We start from the raw sequence: 20383 nt of genomic DNA on the forward strand, positions 1-20383 counted from the left end.
TAGATCTTGCAGGGATAGATGGTGACCAAGATTTCGATAAGGCTTTTATCCTCATTGATGATTGTACTAGGCTCTGCATTTTTGAATTGACTTGATTGTTTTCAACTCATTGGTTTCAAGCGGGCTGTCAGTGCGCCTTATAATTATGCGCTTGACGTAATTCCTTGAGTAGAGAGGCCAGTGACTTTGCTACCCATAGTTAGTCACGTGTCAGAGGCCCATCTCCACATCTTATCGGAGTCATCAACCATCTCTCATTCAACCACCTTTCAGCCTCATCGTCGCCCAACAACACCTTCAATATGAGCGCTCAAGCTTACTACGAACTTTACCGGGGAAGCAGGTAATTTGCATCCCTATTTGAATGGTCTACTGTACTGTTGCTGACCGCTGTGCTTTCAACATTAGTCTTGGCCTGTCGCTGACAGATACTCTTGATGACTTGATCAACGAAGGTCGCATTGAGCCGCAGCTCGCCATGAAGATTCTCTCCACATTTGACCGCGTTATTACCGAAGTTCTTGCGGATAAGGTCCGCACTCGTCTGACTTTTAAGGTACACCATACACTCCCCTTCCTTGACATGCTCGCGCAAGCCTATCTTGATTCCCCCGGCGTTGCGTTCATATGGGTAATTGGATGCTGATGATTTTTCAATATGTGTAGGGTCACCTCGATACATATCGATTCTGCGACGAAGTGTGGACCTTCTTAATCAAAGACGTCAACTTCAAGCTGGATAATCAGCAAACCATCAGCGCGGACAAAGTGAAAATCGTGAGCTGCAACAGCAAGAGACCTGGTGAGGCTTGAGAACCGTGGGTTTGAAGATCTACGATTGGACATATGTAATGGGGCGTTCTTTACCTTTCAAGTGTTGCGTTCTTGGCTTTATGGGCATGCGGTCAATTCTATCGGCGTTTGGTGTGCTGTTCGATTGCATTTTCTTTATCTTTTTTAGAGGACAGATACCCAAGAAACTAGAGGTTTCCAGCTGCGTTTATCGTTCTTGCGTAAACAATGCTGTTTTTTACTTCTGGCATTTGGCCCTCCAAAAATCTAGGCTGTCCCCGAATGCGGAGCGTGGGGCAAAACCTTAGATTGCCGCGCCTTGTACGCGAGCTAAGTACTTATTTCGCGTTCAGTTCTCCATCACTATCATCTACATCCTAACCCGCCCACTTTCAACGATCATGATCGAGCGCTCTCGCTCTGTCTCTACGTTCAAACCAAAAAAATCATCATGCCTAGGACACTTCCTTGGCTCACTGGCGGGGAAAAGGTGAAACGTGAACCAGACTTACCAGCTCCAGCGATAAAGCGCACTTCAAGTCCTCGTGTGAGAGATGAAACACCGACGAAGAAGGACTTTGCTTCTAGGAAAGACTTTTTTAGGTCATGTAAGTCGAGGCACTGCCGATTGTGTTCCAAATGTATCCCACTGACACACGTTTTATAGCTCCCAGTCCTCCATCGTCACCGATCCATCGCTGCCCATCGGAAGAGTATGCAGCCTCACGCTGAATTGCTCAACGCAATACTAACGTAACAGTTAGGTTTATCCGTGAAGGTCTCCATGAAGACGACATCTACATAATGGTTGAAGACGAATTCTACACTGTCGCACAAACTTTTACGCGACATCTACATTACGCTGAATACGTGCGTCGCAAAAAAGAAGCGAAAGTCCGCAACGCAGACACGATCACAGATATCGCAAGACCTACCAGCGGGGTCACGCCGATGAACGTGGAGCTGAAGAAGAGGTATGCCGCGGATGAGCTCGAGGCAAGACAGCAGGATGGGCTGGATGCGGTCTTGGGGAAGCAGTTGGCACGCGACGGAGACCCAGGTGATGATCCCGAGATGGACGTCTCGTGGGCTGGGACACGTTTGCAGGATTTCATGTTTCGTCCGAGGAAGGTGAGGTCGTTGGCTGGATTGCAAAAGTCTAGGCCTTCGACGAGGGCGGCAGCGGAGTTTCCGCGATCTTCTAGACTGGGCAGCGACTCTGCAGTGGTCGATGGCCCCGATGATGGTATCTTTGCTGGGAGGGGCCGGAAGGAGCCTGCGATTACGGATGAAACTACTGATGACGACGACGATCTGGATGCTGGGGTGAGCCAGGTAAGTCTGGCGGCTGCGAGAAGCAGCAGCACCCCGTCTATCTTGGGGCCGCGGCGCATGTCCGCTGCGGTACAATTCTCGAAATCGACTGGTCCTCCGAGTGAGACATGCCTCGATGATGTTGGCGAGCGCCAGCCTCCGGTGTCTAAGCAAAAGAAGGACACATCGATCTCGGAACTGCCACGCCTTCCCTCTTCGATACGCAGTCCCAGCGAGAATCGGCAGGCCGAAGTTAAAAAGGAACAGACTACAAGACCGAGGGACAGCTTATATGCTACACAGGCCAGAAGGAGATTCGTTTTTGATGATTCTGACGAGCATTTTACGGCAAGCTCGAACTCGCTGCATTGCTCGTCTTCCTCGGTGCTCCCCGGCGGCCAAAATAGCCGGGGCGGGATTAAAGAAAAGCTAGAGGCTACGAATCCAGAGAGTATTACACCGAACACTACGCAAGGTAAAAGGGGCTTAGTCTCTGACTTAGTCTCTGACTTAGTCTCTGATGAATTTGACGAGCTCCCCGAGCCGCGCAAGCCTCGTATACATTCTGAAAGTCAAAACCCTCTATATATCAACTCTAAACAGAAGAAATTCAGGGATAAGGACACGACGTCGAAAAAGTCACGACTCAATGAAGTACCAACGTTTCTGATTTGATTATCAACGTGACAAGCAGATGGACTTTGCTTCCTGACGTCTTGTCTACAACACTTCCACACCGATGGATATTGCCGCGTATACCTCACTCAGTCTCAATAAGCTGCTGCGGCCGCGACATTTTGACGCTCAGCCTCCGAACATGAGTTCTGATCTTATCTCGCTTCGAGGGTTCCTCTTCGGCTGCCTTTACTATGGCTTCTTTATCAAATGCGGTGCGGCTGTGTAGCGTAACTGCACTGCGAGGTTGTCAGAGTCGATTTGCATAAACGAACAGAGGATACGTACTCATCGTCGGTGAAGCAGGATGGTAGTTCTTCCTTTCGGAAATCTGTTGGGGGGCCCTGACCACCATATGTCAGTCTTATGATCAGCGAAACTGTGTTATCGACTCACAATTTCGAAAATTCGGTGTTGTTGGCGTATAAACGGGGCTTTAATGAAACGGTATAGTTGCCTGAAGCAGTCCATGACGCTGGATAACGGGTTGGCTTATGCTGTTTGCCTTTCTATGTCGAACGAGAGATGAAGGTTTGTGAGCGATCGATCACTATATACAAACGGATCGATACAGTTTATCTGGAAGTTCGAAACAAGAGCGAACGTATGTGATGCAAAGCTGTTCTATTGGACGATGAGATATGATTTCAAACGAAAGACTAAGAAACAACGCCAGAAGAACCAAAAGGCAGAACTAAACGAAAGACTGATTGCCGAAGTAGAGCTTACGGGAGAGAGAAAAAATTCAGGTGCCAGGAACCTGGAAGTTATATACTGGATGAATCTTCCACGCGTAATGGGCCTGAGGCGCGACAAGATGTATCTGCCATTCATTGTCTTCGTGCAGATCTAGGCAGATCGGCAATTTTGTGGCACGGAGCTAGGTATGCGCTCGCTCCTAGCTATCTGGCATTTCGACAGCACATTCCTTCCTTTGAAAATCCTTCCTTTGGTCCTGTGAGACAAGGACCATAATCTCGGGCGCGAAAGGGCGATTACAAGCTCACAAAGACGGACAAACAACGCCGAATTTAGGATCAAAAAACGGTAATCTAATTATGATTCACTCGGCCTCGCCAGCACCGGTTAGGCTAGAAATGTTGTACAGAGAAACCGTCGCGCAGCGTTTGTTCCAGCGACAGCCACCTGTCCCTGTTCCCTTGCATATCATCAGCGGGAGGTACGCATCGCTATTTGCTGGCAGCGGAAGGGACCAAATCAAAATCTTGCCGAGAAATGGATGCGTTGGCACTGGGTAGCCGGGTGAACTCTTTTAAGGTTCCCATCCGTACCCATCCATACGCGAGTATTTCTGCGATTTTTCAACGCCCGAAGAATGCTCTGGCTCCAAATCCCGATCTGTCAAAGGAAGTTGTGCGATTATCAAATTATTCGATCTGAAGATCGTCTTTTTATTCATTTTATATATCTTCGACCTGTCTCGGAAAGCAGCAGTTCACGCCTCCTCTCGAGTGGTGTCCTGCAATCTACATCCATCCACCGGTTTGGCCGAGCCGTTTTGGACCTTGCTGGACTTAGCTCTGCTACCGAGTATCAGTAAGAACATACGTTGGATGAAGACGTAGATAACGGATCCTGGGCGTTCCTTCGCTCGCCATTGTTGCTAGGCCGCAACCTCTAGACTAGTGGATTGCCCGGGGTAATAATCTTAGCCACAGAATGTACGAGTAAGAAAATGGTAGAGCATTCCAACTTCTGCCATTCTCATTCCTCCAACATCGAACTCAGTGCAGGTTGATCTATGATTGGGCCGTGATTTCGGAGATACCTTGCCCGATCCCACTCAGGCATCTGCCAGCCTACAGGACGCCGAGGAGCTCTGACGCGAGTCCTAACGTGTCGATAGGCAGGCCCACATATCACGGGTCGCTACTCGCTACTGACATGCTTCGCGAATGGCGAACATAGATAGACTTCTCGCCTGGCACCTGTCGGAGCTGGAACAAAGACAGCCCCAGCCTCTGCCCCTTGCTGGAGTCGCGTAAGGGCGAGTCAGTTTATGCGCCTTTTGGGGGTGAAAGATGGTTAGTGGCCGGTGAGACCCTGGATATGCACATAATTGAGAAGTCGTCGACCAAGAGTCCAAAATTGCGCAGCTCTCTGCAGAGCAACCGGGATCCCGGAGTTTTAGATCGACGGATGGTGATCTGGCGAGGACGTGGCTTTTGAGTTGTTGATGGCTGAGTCTAGGATCCGTTAGCGCCCCGGGAGATTAGTTGACCCGCTCCGGGACAGCTTAGCTATGGACCTACAGCGGCCTTGAACCGTGCGCCGTTCTGCACCTCTTGCACTTTCTGCTCGCGCTGAGCTGTTGGTAACCGCTTGGTCGGGACTCGGGACCAACCGTCAACCGAGACGCCCAGATTCTAAAGCAGGGAACGGAATTACTGCGGCGCACAGGCGTCGTCGTCGGCTGGCTCGTTTGCTTTAATTATGCCAATCGTTCATTGCAAGCCATCCCTGGCCAGCCGCATGAACCGATCCCGTCGCGCCCTGAAGACCCGCCTCGCCGAGCTTCAGGCTAGTGCGGTCAAATGTCCCGGGAGCAGCTCCTGGCTCAACCGAAGTCACGCCTGGAGGAGTTGCCTGCGGAATTGATTCAGGAGATATTCCTCCGCTGTCTGGAGATCAACCTTGCCCGAGCTTCTATCTACCTCGCCCGGGCGCTCTCCAACCCCATCGTCTATAAATGGCTTGTTCAATTGGCCTTCATCAAAGCGGACGGCGAAGGGGACACTTCTCTTACGCGGGATTTCGTGGCTTCGTATGATGTTGGCCACATCGAGCGTAATGAACTGAAAAAGCTCCGTACTCGGATTCTTGAGTGCCGGTGGTGCACATTACCCCTAATTCGCAGCTGTCAGCTGGCGTTCCTGAACCATGTCATCAAATATAAACGTCGCCATTTCGATATCATTCCTGAGGATAGGTCTCTTCTTGCTGGATTTGCGCGCAGGTTCGATGATCTGAAGGCCTGCGATAAGGCACCGAATGGTCAGCGCGGCCAAAGCGATTTGGTTCTGCGGGCCAACCGGTCAGATCGTGAATTCGACGGATCTGATTTTAAACGCTCGCACGACTACAATATTGCGGTATGGTTCCACCTTGGCATTATTGAGGTCCTTCCAGCGGGAGACAGCAAACCGTCTGGGAAGATCTACTTTGAGCTCCCGTGCTGTGAGGATGCCGACCTTCCTGCCAAGCTGCTTTGTCCGCCCTGGACAGAGGAAAAGCTTGAGTTTCTGCAATTAATCTCGACAAGGGCGTTCCTCGACAGAGATACTGAGTTCCGTCGTGCTACTCGCACTTTGCGCCGCGTGATCCATGACCGTGATCTTGCTACATTCACGCGGCTGCTACACATCTACGTGCGGATCGAGTGCTATGGCTTCCCTATCATTTGGCCTACCAACAATGTAGTGTTTCGAGCCGCTTTGAAATGTGCGGCTGGACCTGGTGATCCTTTCGTGCGCTTGTTGGTTGAGGAGCGGTGGGGACATATTGAGCCCGAGGATATTTTGCTGAAGGAGAAACTCCTCAAGAGTCTTCAGGCTGGGGATTGTTCTTGAACATAGTAACAAGGGTCGCGAGCCCACCTTGCTCTGTATGTACCACATAAACAGCACTGAAATTCCTCAAGTCCCCAGGATCACAAGCAGCAATGGACCGCATCCATTGACCAGTTTCCATGATTATCTGACAAGGCAGGGAAGGCAACGCAAGGCGTGTCCGCCTGCCAGAATAATCTACGTTTCGCAGGTTAACGATCATATTTGAGATTGGGCTAGGCCACGTCAAACTTAACCATTCTTGTAGATATAGGTTACCCTAGGAATGACCGCAATAAGCTATTATTTGAATTCAAGACGAGGATAATACCAAAATTTCTCACTCATGCCTGCACTGTCATGTTCTTCTATAGAGCTTATAGGTGTAGATCTGCGGGCGGTGAGAGCCCGAAGCGTTGATTCCCATAAGATTCATGACATCCACAACTTTACTTCAGAATGTATGTCGATCCTATTTCAGCGTATATAGCTTCTTAATTGCTAGCCAGAGAGATCAGAGGCGCAGAATTTATTGCGCTGCCATATTGCTCCGCTTAACTGACCAGTGCTCCACAGCAATACCAAACGTCACGATTTAACACTAGGCCATTGTCCGACAACAAACCACCGAATTGCTCCCCAAAGAAAGAACCTATACAACGGATACCCCACGGTCACAGACCGAAATAAATAGAGAACAATGGCTCATTCAAAACGCAACACATCCCTTCCGCACTTTACCTCCTATGAGCGTTCCCTCCTCCGCACAGCCTGGGGCACTCAACGCGGCGTCATTGGCCGAGACTCCTTCCTCCCCTTTGGATCCTGCCGTCTATGTCTACACCCATCGCGCACGCCTAGCGTAGCATGCGCCACGAATGGCGACCTCTTCTGTCGCGAATGCGCTATAAACGATCTTCTTGCTCAGCGGAAGGAGATTGCAAGGCTGGAAAAGGAGCGAGAGGAGGCGAGGAAGAAGCTTGAAGAGGAAAGCGGGCGCGAACGAGAGGAGGCGAGGGGGAGAGAGGTTAGGGAGTTCGAGATGATTAGTATGGGGTTTGATGATGGGGGCAGGGCGGGAAATAAGAAGAGGAAGGCGAATGGGGATGCTGGGGTTGATGACGACGAAATCTGGGAGAGGGTCAAGAAGCGAGAGGTTGATGTTGGGGGAGGGGTGAGGAAGCAGGTATTTGAGTTGGACGAGAAAACGGTAGAGGGGGTCATGAGGAGGGAGAGGGAAAGATTGATGGAGGAGATAAGGAGGGAAAAGGTTTGGTTTTCACATCATCCTCTAGGACCTGGACTAATAATGTTGGCCCACAGTCGGAATCAAGCAAATCGGCGCTTCCGTCATTCTGGATTCCCTCGTTGACACCCGGTACGGATCCGAACGAGATTGCCGCGAACAAGATGGTCAAGCTGAGCCCAATATGTCCTGGTTCGACGGAATCGAATAAGCACGGTTATTCGCTGAAATCGCTGGTCGATGTGCATTTCACTGAAGAGGCTGGTGCTGATGGAGCTACCGTGCGGGTGTGTCCGAGCTGCAAGAAGACCTTGACGAATACGGTCAAGGCGATGCGTATGTCATTCCCCTGCTTTGCTTCTATATCTACATAGTTGATGGCCGTGCTGATGTTCGCCATGTTGCTAGTGACGAAACCCTGCGGTCATGTTATATGCAAGCCCTGCGTAGATAAGTTTATGACGCCGCATGATGCGCCGGATCCACATGCAACAAAAGAGGAGCAGGAGAAAACGGCTGAACTGCATGGCCGGGTGCTGTGCTATGTATGCGAGACAGACCTTACGCCGCGCGACCCAGCACGGGACGAGAAGGCTGCGGCGGGAGAGAAAAAGAAGAAAAAAAAGAAGGATAAGGAGGGGATTCAGCCTGGTTTGGTGGAGCTATCGTCCGAGGGAACGGGGTTTGCAGGACGAGGACGCAATGTTGCTACGAAAGCGGGCGTCGCCTTTCAATGTTAGCTGGACTGGGTTGAAGACATCAAGCCTTTATTTCCGGATTTGTCTATATCAGACAGCAATGTTTGTATAGGGACAAGATAATACACAGATAGATATGATATGATGTACAGTAGCCGTCTAAGCCTTTTTCTTCGCATTGTTAAACTCCCTCACCACGATATCACACCGGACCTCCTGGCAAAGCCTCTTCCTACGCGCAGGCTCTAGCCTGCTTGCGAATTCCAACCCGCTCGCCCTCTCCACCGCCTCGAGCGGCACCTCAAACTCGGCCAGTCTCTTATCATTCGAGATTCTCGCATTCGGCAACACGAACGCCCCGAGGGCAACCTTCCCACTCGGCAACCCCGGCCCCTCTTCAGCATAAACGACCTTATAGAAGTGCGTCGGCACGGCGACATTGGGCGGCGTGCCGATAACCTCATAGTTCACCCTCCATTTCCCATCGGCATCTCGATGCGGGAGATACAGCGGCCCAGTAACAATTCGCACGCTAGGGTACCGTTTCGTCAAGTCGCGACAGAATTCCTCAAAATGTGCCCAGTAGTCTCTGTTGAATCCCTCTCCGACCTGTGGACACATATTCGTCAGCGCGAATGTTCCGTCCATTGCCTCCTGTGACCATTTCGCATCGGCCGCGGGAACCTGGTGGCCTCTGTCATATCCGGATCGGAAGTAGTCGGCGAGTTTGGCGCGGAAGAGAGGCGGGATGGCCGAGTCTTCGAAGAACGTGCTGTGCTTGCGGTCCGCGTTCTTCAATGCCAGTGATGCGGGCGTGATGTGCTCAGCGACCCAGGAGGGATTCCGGGTGCGTCGGTCGTATGCGCCTGTTAGGGGGAGCGAGGTGATTGTGTCGGCTATGGGGCCTGGAAAACCATACTGGTAGATGCCAGCCGGATCGACGGGCCCGGTAGCGGTTGCGGACTTGCTGGCGAGCGAGGGGGGAGCGGGTTGAGATGGTACAGGGACGGCGACGGGGGCGGTTGGGGGAACGGGGGCGGTTGTAGGAGTTGCTGTAGCTGGCTTCTGCTGTTGGGGGCTTGGGCGTGAGTAGAAGAGAGCTGTGATGCCTGCGCCCGTGGCGGCACTGGCGGCTGCAATAGCAGCAACGGTGGCCTTGGACATGGCTGTCGTTGCTGTGGATTGAAAGAATGGAGAAACTCGGCGATAAGAAGAAATTGAAAATGTTTCCGATTTCCCCTTTCGGTATTGGCGATGTTTTATTGCTCACCGCCCAAGGTAGTATACAAGGGCTTTGTTGACAAGACTCTCTGATTTACTCCATTTTGAAATTTCATGGAATGCCATTCTCTTATTTAAGGCCGACACTACTGCGTGTCGTTGCTAGGCTTCAGCTGACTCTGCCCGCTGATCACATTGATATGGTCATCCTGGCATTGATGGACTAATCCGTTCCAGCTTCCGTCGACTAATGGCGTTCATACCAAGGATGCTCATTTTTTATACAAATTATGTATCGAAGCTTGTATCGAGATTCAACAATGTGGTCAGGTTACTTCGCTGTGACCTGGGATACAGAGAAATCAGCTCCCAAGAGGCGAGCAGGGAGAGCGAAGCAACCAAACGACAATCAGGTGCAATAACGTTAGGTCTCCGACCTGCATGGCCGTCCTTTGTGAGATCACAAGCGAGCTGTGAGGCCACTGTTCGTTTGAAGGGATAGTGCCCTTGATGAACCCGGGTTTGAATGTAAGTCCATTGCGTTGGTAAACGGATATAAGCTGGGCTAAACTGACTCCGCAATGGAGCCTTTGCTCCTTGGTAGAAGTGTGGAGTAATTGCTCCACATCCGTTCGGCTCCATGGCGAAGATGGTCTGTCATTAGTCGTGATTCTATGCGAGATTGACATCGTTGAGGGTTCGGGCACCGAATAGGGAATGAAGCGTATATCGCCATCGGGAAGCCCCTTGACGTGACGCGAAGCTCTCGGTTGACGACATCCCACTTCAAGTCCATGTTGGGAACATAAATACTGCTATGATATCCGTTCATGCCATCTTCTTTAACCTTCTCATTGCCACGATCAATTACCCGGAACTATTATTTGCCCAGTGCAGAGTATATACCAAAGGTTAATGTACCCATCCAATGATGTGAAAGATGGATCGGATTGGGACTGATCATAATGGTCTTCCCTAGCAGTCACAATGCATTCTCTTTGGCTCTCAGCCGCTGCCCTGCTGCCGCTTGTGGCTGCGGACTGGCAGTTCAAGTCCCGAACCGACCTGGCTCCTCCTAGGCTGAACATCACCATCCCCGCAGCCCCAGATGTCGAGAAGGGTTATCTCTTCGTCGCACCTTTCTCCGGTTTCCCAGATACTGCAGGAGAACAGCATGGTCCCCGTCAGGCGGCACCGTACATCCTCCGCGATGACGGAGAGCTGATCTGGTCCGGTTACGGCTACTACTCGATCTGGACCGCCAATTTCCAAAAGGCACGCTGGAAGGGGAAGGACGTCCTCTTCAGCTTTGAGGGTGACCATAACCCTGGCTATGGCCATGGCCATGGTCATATTACGATTCTAGACCAGCATTACGAAACGATCCGTGAGCTGCGCGCAGGAAACCACAAGCTAAGCGACAAGCACGAGTTCCATATCATCAACGAAGAGACTGCGCTCATCCAAGTTTATCAGCCTGTTCCAGCAGATCTTACTCCGTGGGGAGCTAATCCTGAACAGCAGTGGATCGTGGATGCCATCATCCAAGGCATGTCTTATTTTTGCATTGTGAAGCACGAGCTAACCAGGGACAGAGCTCGACATTGGAACTGGCGAACTACTATTTGAGTGGTCGAGCTTGGAGCATGTGTCCCCAGACGGTGAGTAGATCCAGAGCTAATGCGACAACCAAGGCTAATAGTGCATAGAGGCAATTCTGCCCATTAACCCTGGCCAGGCTGGTTCCGGTTACAACTCTTCGGATGCCTGGGATTACTTTCACATCAACTCTGTTGACAAAGACTCAGAAGGCAACTACCTGATCTCTGCTCGAGATGCCTGCTCTGTCCACAAGATCAACGGCACCACGGGTGAAATTATCTGGCGTCTGGGTGGAGTCAAATCCGACTTTGAACTGGGAGACAATGTCCAATTCTGCTTCCAACACCATGCTCGTTTTGTTTCCAAAGAAGGTAGCAAGGAGGTCATCTCGCTGTACGACAATGCTGCGCACGGTACCGAAAACGGTCGCGGCCACGAAGTTCATACTCATCCATTCTCTCAGGGCAAGATCATCGAGATTGACACTGCTACCTGGAAGGCCACCATTGTCCAAGCCTTCCAGCCTCCCGATGGCCTCCTTTCCAAGTCCCAAGGGAGCACCCAGCTGCTACCCAATGGAAATGTTCTGGTCAACTGGGGCTCTGAGGGTGCATTGACCGAGTACCGTGCCGATGGCACTCCTATCTTCCACGCCTACATGGATTCCGGTTTCCTGGGTCTCGGCGTTGAGAACTACCGTGGCTTCCGGTACAACTGGACTGGGTTGCCAAATGAGGCGCCGGCCATTGTGTCCCTTGAGAACGACGAGGGCACAACTGTGTATGTCTCCTGGAATGGCGACACCGAAACCAAGATCTGGCGCTTTTTCCACCTTGTCGACGAGTACGGATCCCGCCGCTTCCTAGGCGAGGTCGAACGTAAAGGTTTCGAGACTTCGCTCTTCGTCAAAGACCATGGCCTGGGCCTGGTGACAGCTGAAGCCATTGATGCTCAAGGCCGGGTCTTGACTTCTACCGTTGCCGTTGAATCCAAGCCTGAGACGCTTCCTCCTATCCCTTCGTCTGTTCACTCCTCAAATGCTCCTACTTACACTTTATATGATGAGGATGAAGAGCAAGTTCCTCTGGGTACTGAGAAGAGCCGTTGGGGCGAGTACATGATACTGAAGGTTAACCGGTTTGACTTGAAGTAAGTTTGCCTCGCTCTACTTAAACCGCCTGTCGTGGAGTGAGAGAATCGTTGATGGTTATTGGTGGTCAGGAATATACTGCTTGCTCTGAACCGGGTGTATTGTTAGTCGGCTTTCTTCACATAGACTAGCAGGAAAGATCAGCGCGACCTGACGCGGAGGACTGCCCATCGGATATCCTCCAAGTAGGCAATTTATGCACCCAGTTCAATGTGTGGACCACTGCTATCAGATGTACCGAAGATGTTTCCAATTTCAGCAACATATTCCATAATTGCCCGTGTCCTTTACGGCCCTAACCCTGCAGATCAAATTCGATCGACAAGCCACCGACCACAATTGCAACCACATAAAACCGATATCGAGAATAAAGCCATCCTAGCCGTTTCATGTTCATGCAACCTCAAAAATCTCAGTGCACTGTTCCATTGACAGTCCATACCCTCTCAAACTCCACCTCCTCACATCCAACCTGAGCCTCTCCCCCTTCTCCACTGCGGTACCAATATACCTGCTTGATTCCTTTCGCTGCCGTACAAGCCACAAACCCACCAAATCCCTCTTTTTCCAGGACCAACAACGTCCTATTAAACTTGAACCCCTTCGTATATCGCCCCGCCATCTGATCTCCCAATATAACTTGCTTGTACACGCTGTTCAGCCCGTCGTTGTCCGCGAGAAGGAGAGGCGCTTGCGAGCTCGCGCCAATCACGTTAGAAGTGTCGAGAGTTATCGAGCCGTCACCGGTGTAAATGTGAAGCGGTTGGGCTAGGGATGGGGACGTTAGGAGGACGTAGTTTGTGTGGCCATTCAGGGTAATGGAGGAAGAGAGGTAGAAGGTGAGGTTCGTTGATTTGGGGGGATATTTGGGTTTTGATTGTAGATAATAATGGTAGGGCTCATCTGGAAGACAAAGACTGGAAGGGAATAGAAAGAGGAAAATAGATAGAAAAATGAGCATCATGGTGTTTGTGTTTGTGTTTCTCTCGAGTGAGCGATCGATGAGGAGTTGACGAGGACTATGGCAAGTGGGCAGGGTCTGATCTAGCTATATATACTTCCGGTCATCAACCACGGGCAAACTATACAGTAAGAATGTTATTCCATGTCGAATAAGAGTCTCAGACACCAAGGATAATCCTTTCCCATCCAGTTTCACGAGCAATCTTCATTCAAGTACTGACAAATGTGTTTTCAGCTTGCAGGCATGCAGCATTGGACGCAAAATACCCGATCTCCGCAACCTCTAAGTGACTGCCAATATGTAACCGACTCCGGACCTGGTATGTGTCCGGGATGCTGTCTGACTCAACGAATTCTTCAGGTTGTTGCACACCTGCAGTATCTTGTAGAACTTCAACTTTATTATATGGGGTGCACAGCTTACGCAATTCTATACTATGGCTACTATAATGCACAATCACATGCAAGGTACCAGAGTCACGTGATGATAAGGCTCTTATCCAACACAAGCCTTTAAGCTTCCAATCGTTTTCATCTTCCACTGCTCGTTCCTATCCTGACCCTAATGCCACTTCGACTCACCTCCGCTCCAGTCTCCGGTATCAAGAAGCGCAAATCCTCAGCCCAAACTCGCCCTCGCGCGTCCCTCTTCGTGAACCATGCGCGCAGCAAGCCTTCCGTTCGACCTTCGACATCGGGTGAAGTGAGGAGTAAGACCGACGAACTCGAGGTCGAAGACTACAGCCCACTGCAAGACCTCGGCCTGTCGCGTCATATTCCTGAATCTACACCGGTTGATAATGTCCTCGCCGCGATAAAGCATATCAAAAGCAATATGTTTGAGGAGCTCCCCGCGCGCGCTGGAATGAATAGCGTGCGGATTGCGCAGGTGCTGAATTTCAGACGCTCGTTGCCGCCTCTCGTCTCTGTTGCGCATGTGCATACGATTCTGGATGCGCCGACGAAGGTTGAGAGGGAGATTATGGAGTTGGCTACGGCAGGGACGATAAAGCGCTTGATTGTGCCAGGGAGGGGGAATGATGCGGCGGGGCTGGGTGATTGCTTGGTTTTGAAGGAGGATTGGGAGGGACTGGTTTTAGAAAGTGTGCTGGAGGACGGGCTGAAAGGTTGTCTTTCCCGGTTGTCTGCATGATAAGGGCGCTCGCTGACTCTATGTAGAGAAATTCCTCACTGTGCTCAGTCGTATCGGGAATACGTGCGCTATACCCGGAACGGCCTTTTCGAGCGCAGAATATACGGCCTTAGTCCGGGCTGGGTTTATAGTCTCATCTTCGTCTCTTGCAAAGGGGACATCTAGTGTTCCGTCTCTGCCGAATCTACCCCGCATGGCCCCAACAGTACCTGCTAGTCGAAGTGGCTCAGGCGCCCTCGCAAATGATACAATTTCGACATCCCAAACGCAATTTCACACCGCGACCTTATATCTCTCCCTCCCGAACACTGGCCCATACCTGAAGCTCCTAGGGGGCGGGAGAGACCATCTCATCGCACTCCTCAAGAAGTCGCCGTCTAGAGAGGCACCTCTTACGCTTCTTCGAGATCGGTGGGATGGTGCAGTCGAATCAGAGCGGAGCTTTGACGTGGCAAAGCGGGCTAGGGGTGAGTTTGCGGGAGTTTTACCGGGAAAGACAAAGAAGTGGAAGGAATTCTACGGGATGAGTTTCCGGTGGGTGCTGGAGGAAGCGGTCGGGGCGGGGTTGGTAGAGATTTTCAATACGGGAAGTGTTGGGCCTGGTGTCCGTTGTTTATGATCCTATATACCCTGAACTAGATCTTTATTCTTTATAGAGCAAATAATGCTAACACTATATGCCTGAAACCTAAGCGGGAACGTGAAAAAATATCCTGGAAGAATCGGTTTGGCCTGGGCTTCAAAGATCAATTTGTTTTCAGGTATAGAAGGTTATTTTTGAGTATTAGTATGGTATCATATAAATCGTAACTAGTATTAAAAATGTCGATCCATAACGCCGTCCATGAAAAGGCACCTCATTAAACCCAGCCCCAACCCAATGAGCCCACCAAGCGAGAAACAAAGTCATAACAAGACGTCACGCAATATATGTGCATAGCGGAGGGACTCTCTATCCCAATTAACACTCCTATATGCAAGTAGGCAGGTAGTTAAACAAAATCGCCTACGATACTACCCACGATCACTCTCCCACGAGAACCTGACCGGCCTTGGCGGAGGCGGCGGCGGCGGTGTCGTCGAGGCACTGCGCTCGTACTCCGGATGCAAAACAGGAGGTATTCCAGAGCAAGCACCAGCATCAAGACTAGCACTCCACCTTGGGGGTCTTACCGCCTGATATACCGGTGCTGGCTGCGTGATTGCCGACATCGGCAATTGCATCTGCAACTGGTTCTGCTGATGTCGATAGGAAGAGGATATAGACATCGACCGTCTTGACGGCGCTGGAGAGAATGTCCTCGGCGAGTACGGTGGCGGCGGCGTCTCCCTTGTCGCCGTTGATGTGTTCCCGTAGCTACTTGGGAACGAGATGGCGGAGGAGACGTCCGAGGAGACTTCATCGGGGCGCGGGTGGGTGTGATAGGGGTAGTAGGGGTAAGGAGAGTCGGAAATGGAGGTGGAGTGGGAGTAAGCGGCTGCTGTCTCTTCCCAAGCTAGACGCTGCTTTTCGTCTGTTGCTGTGCTGTGCTGATGATGCTGGTGATGACGGTATGTTTCGTTGGAGACAGAGGGGTCGCGCATATGTGCTGCCAGGGTCTTTTCCTGGGTGGTCATCTCCATCCCGGGCCGTGGCGTGTATGCCGGGAGAGGGGCTGAAGTATAGCCATCATTTTCGGAGCCATCTTGTGGTGGTTGAGGGGTGTTAATTTCGGCCGTTGGGACGTTAGGATAGTGGGGTGTTTCTCTCCCAGAGTCGATCGATTTGGTGGGTAGGCAGCAGTTTATAAGGCTGGAAAGGCACGACATGCTGCTTTGGTTTGTATGCCGTATTACTTTGGTCCAGTTCCTGTGGCGCTCGATGGCAAATACAGGCACGGGTCTTGCTTGATAGATTGGATGGAATCTCGGTGCCTTAGTGGATTGGCCGCACCGTGCACGATGAGCGGATGCTCCGCAATTTAGTACGGAGTACGAGTGTTTGGAGATGTACCCGGTCAAGGAGGGTCAGTCGATTGCTCGGTGTTTCAGGTACTCAATAGCAAGCCCATGACACGCCCGCTGTCTACCTGTACAGGCCAGACAGTCGTCTGAGAGAAGGAAATAAAATAAAGAGGGGGACATGGGGAGTGTCAGCTTTTAGAGGCACAATTGGGGCTGTGAACAAGCTGTCCTGGCCTTAGGCAGAGCAGTTATGGCGCTCACTGATTGGTTGTGGCTGATGACTCCGCATCCTTCGTGATCTGCCGGGCGGTGTAGTTTGTGGCCTGGGGCTGCCAACAATTTTCGTCTCCCCGCCAGATTTTCTATACCAGCCCCGCCGTTCTACGTCTATATTCACCCACTCCGCTTTCACTCTTTTCAGTCCTTCACTCGTTACGGACTACCATCATGTCTTCTACCCCTACCTCGCCTGTGCCCTCAGATGTTGTGGCGGCCGCGCAAGCCGCAAAGCCTCCACAAATCGCCCGGCATCGCTCCCACGACCCTTCCAACAACCTCAAACGATCAGATCCGTTCCAATTCGGCTCCCGCTTCCTCGAGGAAGGCGATGATGTATACGAGTTCAACGCATGGGACCATGTTGAGCCCGATGCTGAGTTCCTGGCGTTTGCAGAGGCTCAATATGCGAAACAGCGCGAAGCGCAAGCCTCAGATTTCGACAAGAAACGTTTCAACGCCGACCCGGTGAAATGGTGGAATCTGTTCTACAAGAACAATACGGCGAACTTCTTTAAGGACCGTAAATGGCTGCAGCAGGAGTTCCCGGTTCTCGAGGAAGTTGCGAGGAAAGGGGCCGGCAAGCAGGTTGTGTTGGAGGTAGGCGCTGGTGCGGGAAATACTGCGTTTCCATTGATCCGAAACAATGAGAATGAGGAGCTCATGGTTCACGCGTGTGACTTCTCGAAGACGGCAGTCCAGGTCATGCGCGATAGTGAGCACTATGACCCAAAGCACATAACGGCTGATGTATGGGATGTCAGTGCCGAGCCCACCGAGGAAAATAATGGGCTGCCGCCTGGTCTCACAGAGGGGTCTGTTGATGTTGTTATTCTTATTTTCATATTCTCGGCTCTTGCGCCTGAGCAGTGGGAGAGGGCTATCCGGAATGTATACCGGGTGCTGAAGCCCGGCGGCCAAGTCTTGTTCCGTGACTATGGGAGGGGAGATCTAGCACAGGTCCGATTCAAAAAGAACCGCTATCTGGCCGAGAACTTTTATGTACGCGGCGATGGCACTCGTGTCTACTTTTTCGACAAGGATGAGTTGGAGCAGACGTGGAGTGGATGGACTCCGGAGAAGGGTCTCCCGGAGTTGAACGTGTCTTCTGATGCTGGAGGCGAGGCCCAGACTTCCGTGCCTGCTGCTGCGAGAGAGGGCGTGTTTGACGTCAAGAATCTGGCATATGACCGCCGGTTGGTCGTCAATCGCCAGCGGAAACTCAAAATGTACCGCTGCTGGATCCAGGGTCACTTTATAAAGCGCCACTAGCTGCGGCAACTCCCTCAGACACTACGTTGTAACAACTCACGCAGATGTCGGTTCGCTCATCGGACCCTACATCTATCACTTCTGGGGCTCATCACGGTCCGCCTACTTGGCCGGCAGGAGATGCTCGAGTCAGGACCCATGAGGCCCGTCGCTACAGGAATATATTCGCTTGGTAGCGGGCCCCGAACATCACCTGTGCAACTGCGGGGGTCTATTGCTACCGGTTTCTAACACCGAACTTCTGCCTCTGCCACAGGTGTAGGATGACCCCATCTTGGCTGCGCATGAGTGCCGATCAACTGATATCATGCCGTGCCTTATTGCTCTCGCAACCTTGGAATGATCCATCTCCATCCCTATGAATGAGAATAATGACTTGGATGATTGTTGCTCATTTGGTAGACTTAGCGTTTATATATAGAGCATTTCTCCTGTTAGCTACGTCTGTCTAGAAAGTTAGTGATTTCACCAAAGACCCAGTTAGATGCTCAGAGAATTGAACACCCTTCAATATCGATCATGCAAAGGCTCAAGAATCCACGTCGTCCCAACCCCATGCCGCTCTCAATCTTCTCTCCCCTTCCACCATTGTCCAATAATTACTCTTCCTCATCGTCCCAACCACCAGTCCCATAAGCGCCCTCTGCTCATTCTTGTCCGTAAACCGATCCGCGCATAGATTAATCGCAATGCAAGCTGTCCCGCCGGCCGGTTTGCACTGCCGATTCGACAGCGCCATCCCGCAAATCTCCAGCACGAGCTTCCTAATCTTTTCATCAACGGCGTCGAGCTCTTGTCGCCGCAACGGCCCGAGTCGGGGAGCAGTAGGGCGAACGCTATGAAGAGGATGTCGAGGAGACAAAGCGTCTGCGCAGCGGTTATGTGAGTGTCGTCCGCATACCAGATTTCAGGGAAGATACTCCCTATCTCTGAACCCGGGGTAGGCGATTCGACATAAACCGGCGCGAAAGACATAGGACGCTTCGCCACCCATTCGTCCCTCAGTTGGATCAGCTCTCCATAGTCACCACCAGCACCGCAGGCATGGCTCCCGTAGCAGAATTCCAGCACCATCGCTCCCAGAACTATAATCTGATTCGTCCAGACGTTGTCTTCCGCCTCAGTGATCGTAAGGTACTTTCTAGACACCTCAAGCGGCAGGATTGTGGTCCGCTGCTGCGAAAAGGCAAGGCTGAATTCCTGCCTGAATCCGACCCAGAATGCTGCTTGCAGGACCCCGGGACCCGGACACGAGAGGGCGGAGCTGGCTTGTGCGCGGAGGAAAACGTGGAGATCTTGCAGGGCAGTCTCAGTTGTCGGGGAAGTGAAGGGGTCTATGCAGACGTGGACCTATTAGTAACTCGATCTCGAGCGAGTTGGAGTTGGGGGAGGGCCGGGAGAAGGATAAGCTGGGAGAGGAGGCATACTATCCAGTTCCTCGAAGAACCTCAGGACAACCACGGCTGCCAGAAGGTCCTCGTCCATCACGGCCTGCGGCTCAGACGCGAGAACCCTCAGCTCAGCTATACATCGACTGTGGTAATGGATCACTGTTTCCTAGGTGATATTCAGGTCAGACCCCCGGATATGGGTATCTGCGAGACCGTAAAGACGCACGGCACGTGACTTCTGGGCAGTAGAAAGGGTGCTGAAATGCCGCGCTGAGACGGCGAGGAGAGCGTCCAGTAGAGCTGGGTTTGAACGGTCTCGTTGAGGAATGCAGGTTGCGAAGTAGTTGCGGGGGTCGGCGAGGTCAAACTGGCCTGATTATGAGCTACATGGGGTCTCAGGAGTGGGATATTGGTTAGATGGAGCGTACCCATCGTGAGAGGTCTTCGACGAAGTAGCGAAGAAGACATGCCTCTCGGAGATTGAGACGGGGCCAAGATAGATGGTTACGGCTCGGGGGGACAGAGATGTTTGCGTTCGCAGGCGCTTCTGCTGGAGAATTAGATGCGCTACTGGAGTGAAAATAGGAGGAAATCGGTGCTCGATGGGAGATGCCAGGCGGGCTGTTCAATTCTGCAGACCCGGCGTCTGAATCGGCAGTGCAGAGTTTCGTCCTTCTACCAACAGGTTACACTGCATACCCCGTCAGGAGTCACGAAAGGATCACGAGGAAAGAGAAGAACAAGCCGAGAATGACAGACCTGCAGGCGCAGTGTGACGAAATCTCCACCTCGTCTCGAGTCGTCGACACACCCGACGGGAATTCTCGCAGCGCGTGCAGGTTGGATATCCAACACCTGGAGAGTTAGCATACGAACAAGCCCTGTCTCTGGTAGAGTAGACCGGATATACATTTCACAAGCTGTCCTAGTATGATGCGTTAGTAATGACGAAGACAAACATGGATAATAACGCATACTGCGACAATCCTCACTTCAATTGATACGAACCACTCAGCAAGCCGTTCACATGCGGTAATTACCTCCGAGTATTACTCACCACGGCATCTACCTCGGCGACATCATATCATATCCTGCTTGTTCACCCGACAAGGGCTAG

The 20383-nt window shown here is 51.7% G+C and overlaps 12 protein-coding genes across 12 annotated transcripts; 7 read left to right on the forward strand and 5 right to left on the reverse strand.

The window, feature by feature from the left end:
• The first annotated feature begins 275 nt into the window (after window positions 1–275).
• On the forward strand, window positions 276–1151 carry BDW70DRAFT_137489 (transcription initiation factor IIA subunit gamma). The gene is made up of 3 exons (XM_073737047.1): window positions 276–343; window positions 409–556; window positions 667–1151. The coding sequence occupies exons 1-3, from the start codon at window positions 303–305 to the stop codon at window positions 811–813; spliced, it is 336 nt and encodes a 111-aa protein (XP_073595456.1). The 5' UTR covers window positions 276–302; the 3' UTR covers window positions 814–1151.
• A 92-nt stretch (window positions 1152–1243) lies between these two features.
• BDW70DRAFT_160572 (uncharacterized protein) lies at window positions 1244–2781 on the forward strand (the record flags this gene model as incomplete). Its single annotated transcript, XM_073740864.1, has 3 exons — window positions 1244–1400; window positions 1460–1505; window positions 1557–2781. 3 exons carry the CDS (start codon window positions 1244–1246, stop codon window positions 2779–2781), a joined length of 1428 nt encoding a protein of 475 aa, XP_073595457.1.
• Window positions 2782–2866: 85 nt separating this feature from the next.
• Window positions 2867–3252, reverse strand: BDW70DRAFT_160573 (uncharacterized protein; the record flags this gene model as incomplete). The annotated part of the gene is made up of 3 exons (XM_073740865.1): window positions 2867–3020; window positions 3070–3125; window positions 3178–3252. 3 exons carry the CDS (start codon window positions 3250–3252, stop codon window positions 2867–2869), a joined length of 285 nt encoding a protein of 94 aa, XP_073595458.1.
• Window positions 3253–5084: 1832 nt separating this feature from the next.
• On the forward strand, window positions 5085–6668 carry BDW70DRAFT_137496 (uncharacterized protein). Its single transcript, XM_073737048.1, has one exon. The coding sequence runs from the start codon at window positions 5337–5339 to the stop codon at window positions 6369–6371; it is 1035 nt and encodes a 344-aa protein (XP_073595459.1). The 5' UTR covers window positions 5085–5336; the 3' UTR covers window positions 6372–6668.
• Window positions 6669–6854: 186 nt separating this feature from the next.
• Window positions 6855–8336, forward strand: BDW70DRAFT_168526 (putative RING finger domain protein; the record flags this gene model as incomplete). Its single annotated transcript, XM_073742489.1, has 3 exons — window positions 6855–7620; window positions 7674–7932; window positions 8005–8336. Exons 1-3 carry the CDS (start codon window positions 7051–7053, stop codon window positions 8334–8336), a joined length of 1161 nt encoding a protein of 386 aa, XP_073595460.1. The 5' UTR covers window positions 6855–7050.
• Window positions 8264–9490, reverse strand: BDW70DRAFT_137498 (DNA/RNA non-specific endonuclease). Its single transcript, XM_073737049.1, has one exon. The coding sequence runs from the start codon at window positions 9456–9458 to the stop codon at window positions 8454–8456; it is 1005 nt and encodes a 334-aa protein (XP_073595461.1). The 5' UTR covers window positions 9459–9490; the 3' UTR covers window positions 8264–8453.
• Window positions 9491–10502: 1012 nt separating this feature from the next.
• Window positions 10503–12270, forward strand: BDW70DRAFT_160577 (arylsulfotransferase family protein; the record flags this gene model as incomplete). The annotated part of the gene is made up of 3 exons (XM_073740866.1): window positions 10503–11045; window positions 11113–11176; window positions 11225–12270. The coding sequence occupies 3 exons, from the start codon at window positions 10503–10505 to the stop codon at window positions 12268–12270; spliced, it is 1653 nt and encodes a 550-aa protein (XP_073595462.1).
• A 274-nt stretch (window positions 12271–12544) lies between these two features.
• On the reverse strand, window positions 12545–13602 carry BDW70DRAFT_59454 (uncharacterized protein). The gene has a single exon (XM_073744358.1). The coding sequence runs from the start codon at window positions 13229–13231 to the stop codon at window positions 12680–12682; it is 552 nt and encodes a 183-aa protein (XP_073595463.1). The 5' UTR covers window positions 13232–13602; the 3' UTR covers window positions 12545–12679.
• Window positions 13603–13780: 178 nt separating this feature from the next.
• BDW70DRAFT_59455 (Stk19 family serine/threonine-protein kinase) lies at window positions 13781–15050 on the forward strand. The gene is made up of 2 exons (XM_073744359.1): window positions 13781–14357; window positions 14410–15050. Exons 1-2 carry the CDS (start codon window positions 13796–13798, stop codon window positions 15000–15002), a joined length of 1155 nt encoding a protein of 384 aa, XP_073595464.1. The 5' UTR covers window positions 13781–13795; the 3' UTR covers window positions 15003–15050.
• Window positions 15051–15115: 65 nt separating this feature from the next.
• On the reverse strand, window positions 15116–16464 carry BDW70DRAFT_137503 (uncharacterized protein). Its single transcript, XM_073737050.1, has one exon. The coding sequence runs from the start codon at window positions 16190–16192 to the stop codon at window positions 15398–15400; it is 795 nt and encodes a 264-aa protein (XP_073595465.1). The 5' UTR covers window positions 16193–16464; the 3' UTR covers window positions 15116–15397.
• Window positions 16465–16679: 215 nt separating this feature from the next.
• On the forward strand, window positions 16680–18365 carry BDW70DRAFT_137504 (tRNA(Thr) (cytosine(32)-N(3))-methyltransferase). The gene has a single exon (XM_073737051.1). It carries the CDS (start codon window positions 16775–16777, stop codon window positions 17873–17875), a length of 1101 nt encoding a protein of 366 aa, XP_073595466.1. The 5' UTR covers window positions 16680–16774; the 3' UTR covers window positions 17876–18365.
• Window positions 18366–18404: 39 nt separating this feature from the next.
• BDW70DRAFT_160582 (uncharacterized protein) lies at window positions 18405–19734 on the reverse strand (the record flags this gene model as incomplete). The annotated part of the gene is made up of 5 exons (XM_073740867.1): window positions 18405–18639; window positions 18711–19209; window positions 19303–19432; window positions 19493–19638; window positions 19695–19734. 5 exons carry the CDS (start codon window positions 19732–19734, stop codon window positions 18405–18407), a joined length of 1050 nt encoding a protein of 349 aa, XP_073595467.1.
• Between the last annotated feature and the right edge of the window lie 649 nt (window positions 19735–20383).

The sequence above is a fragment of the Aspergillus foveolatus genome (genome assembly GCF_047715535.1).
Source record: "Aspergillus foveolatus strain CBS 279.81 unplaced genomic scaffold BDW70scaffold_28, whole genome shotgun sequence".
Lineage (NCBI taxonomy): Eukaryota > Fungi > Ascomycota > Eurotiomycetes > Eurotiales > Aspergillaceae > Aspergillus > Aspergillus foveolatus.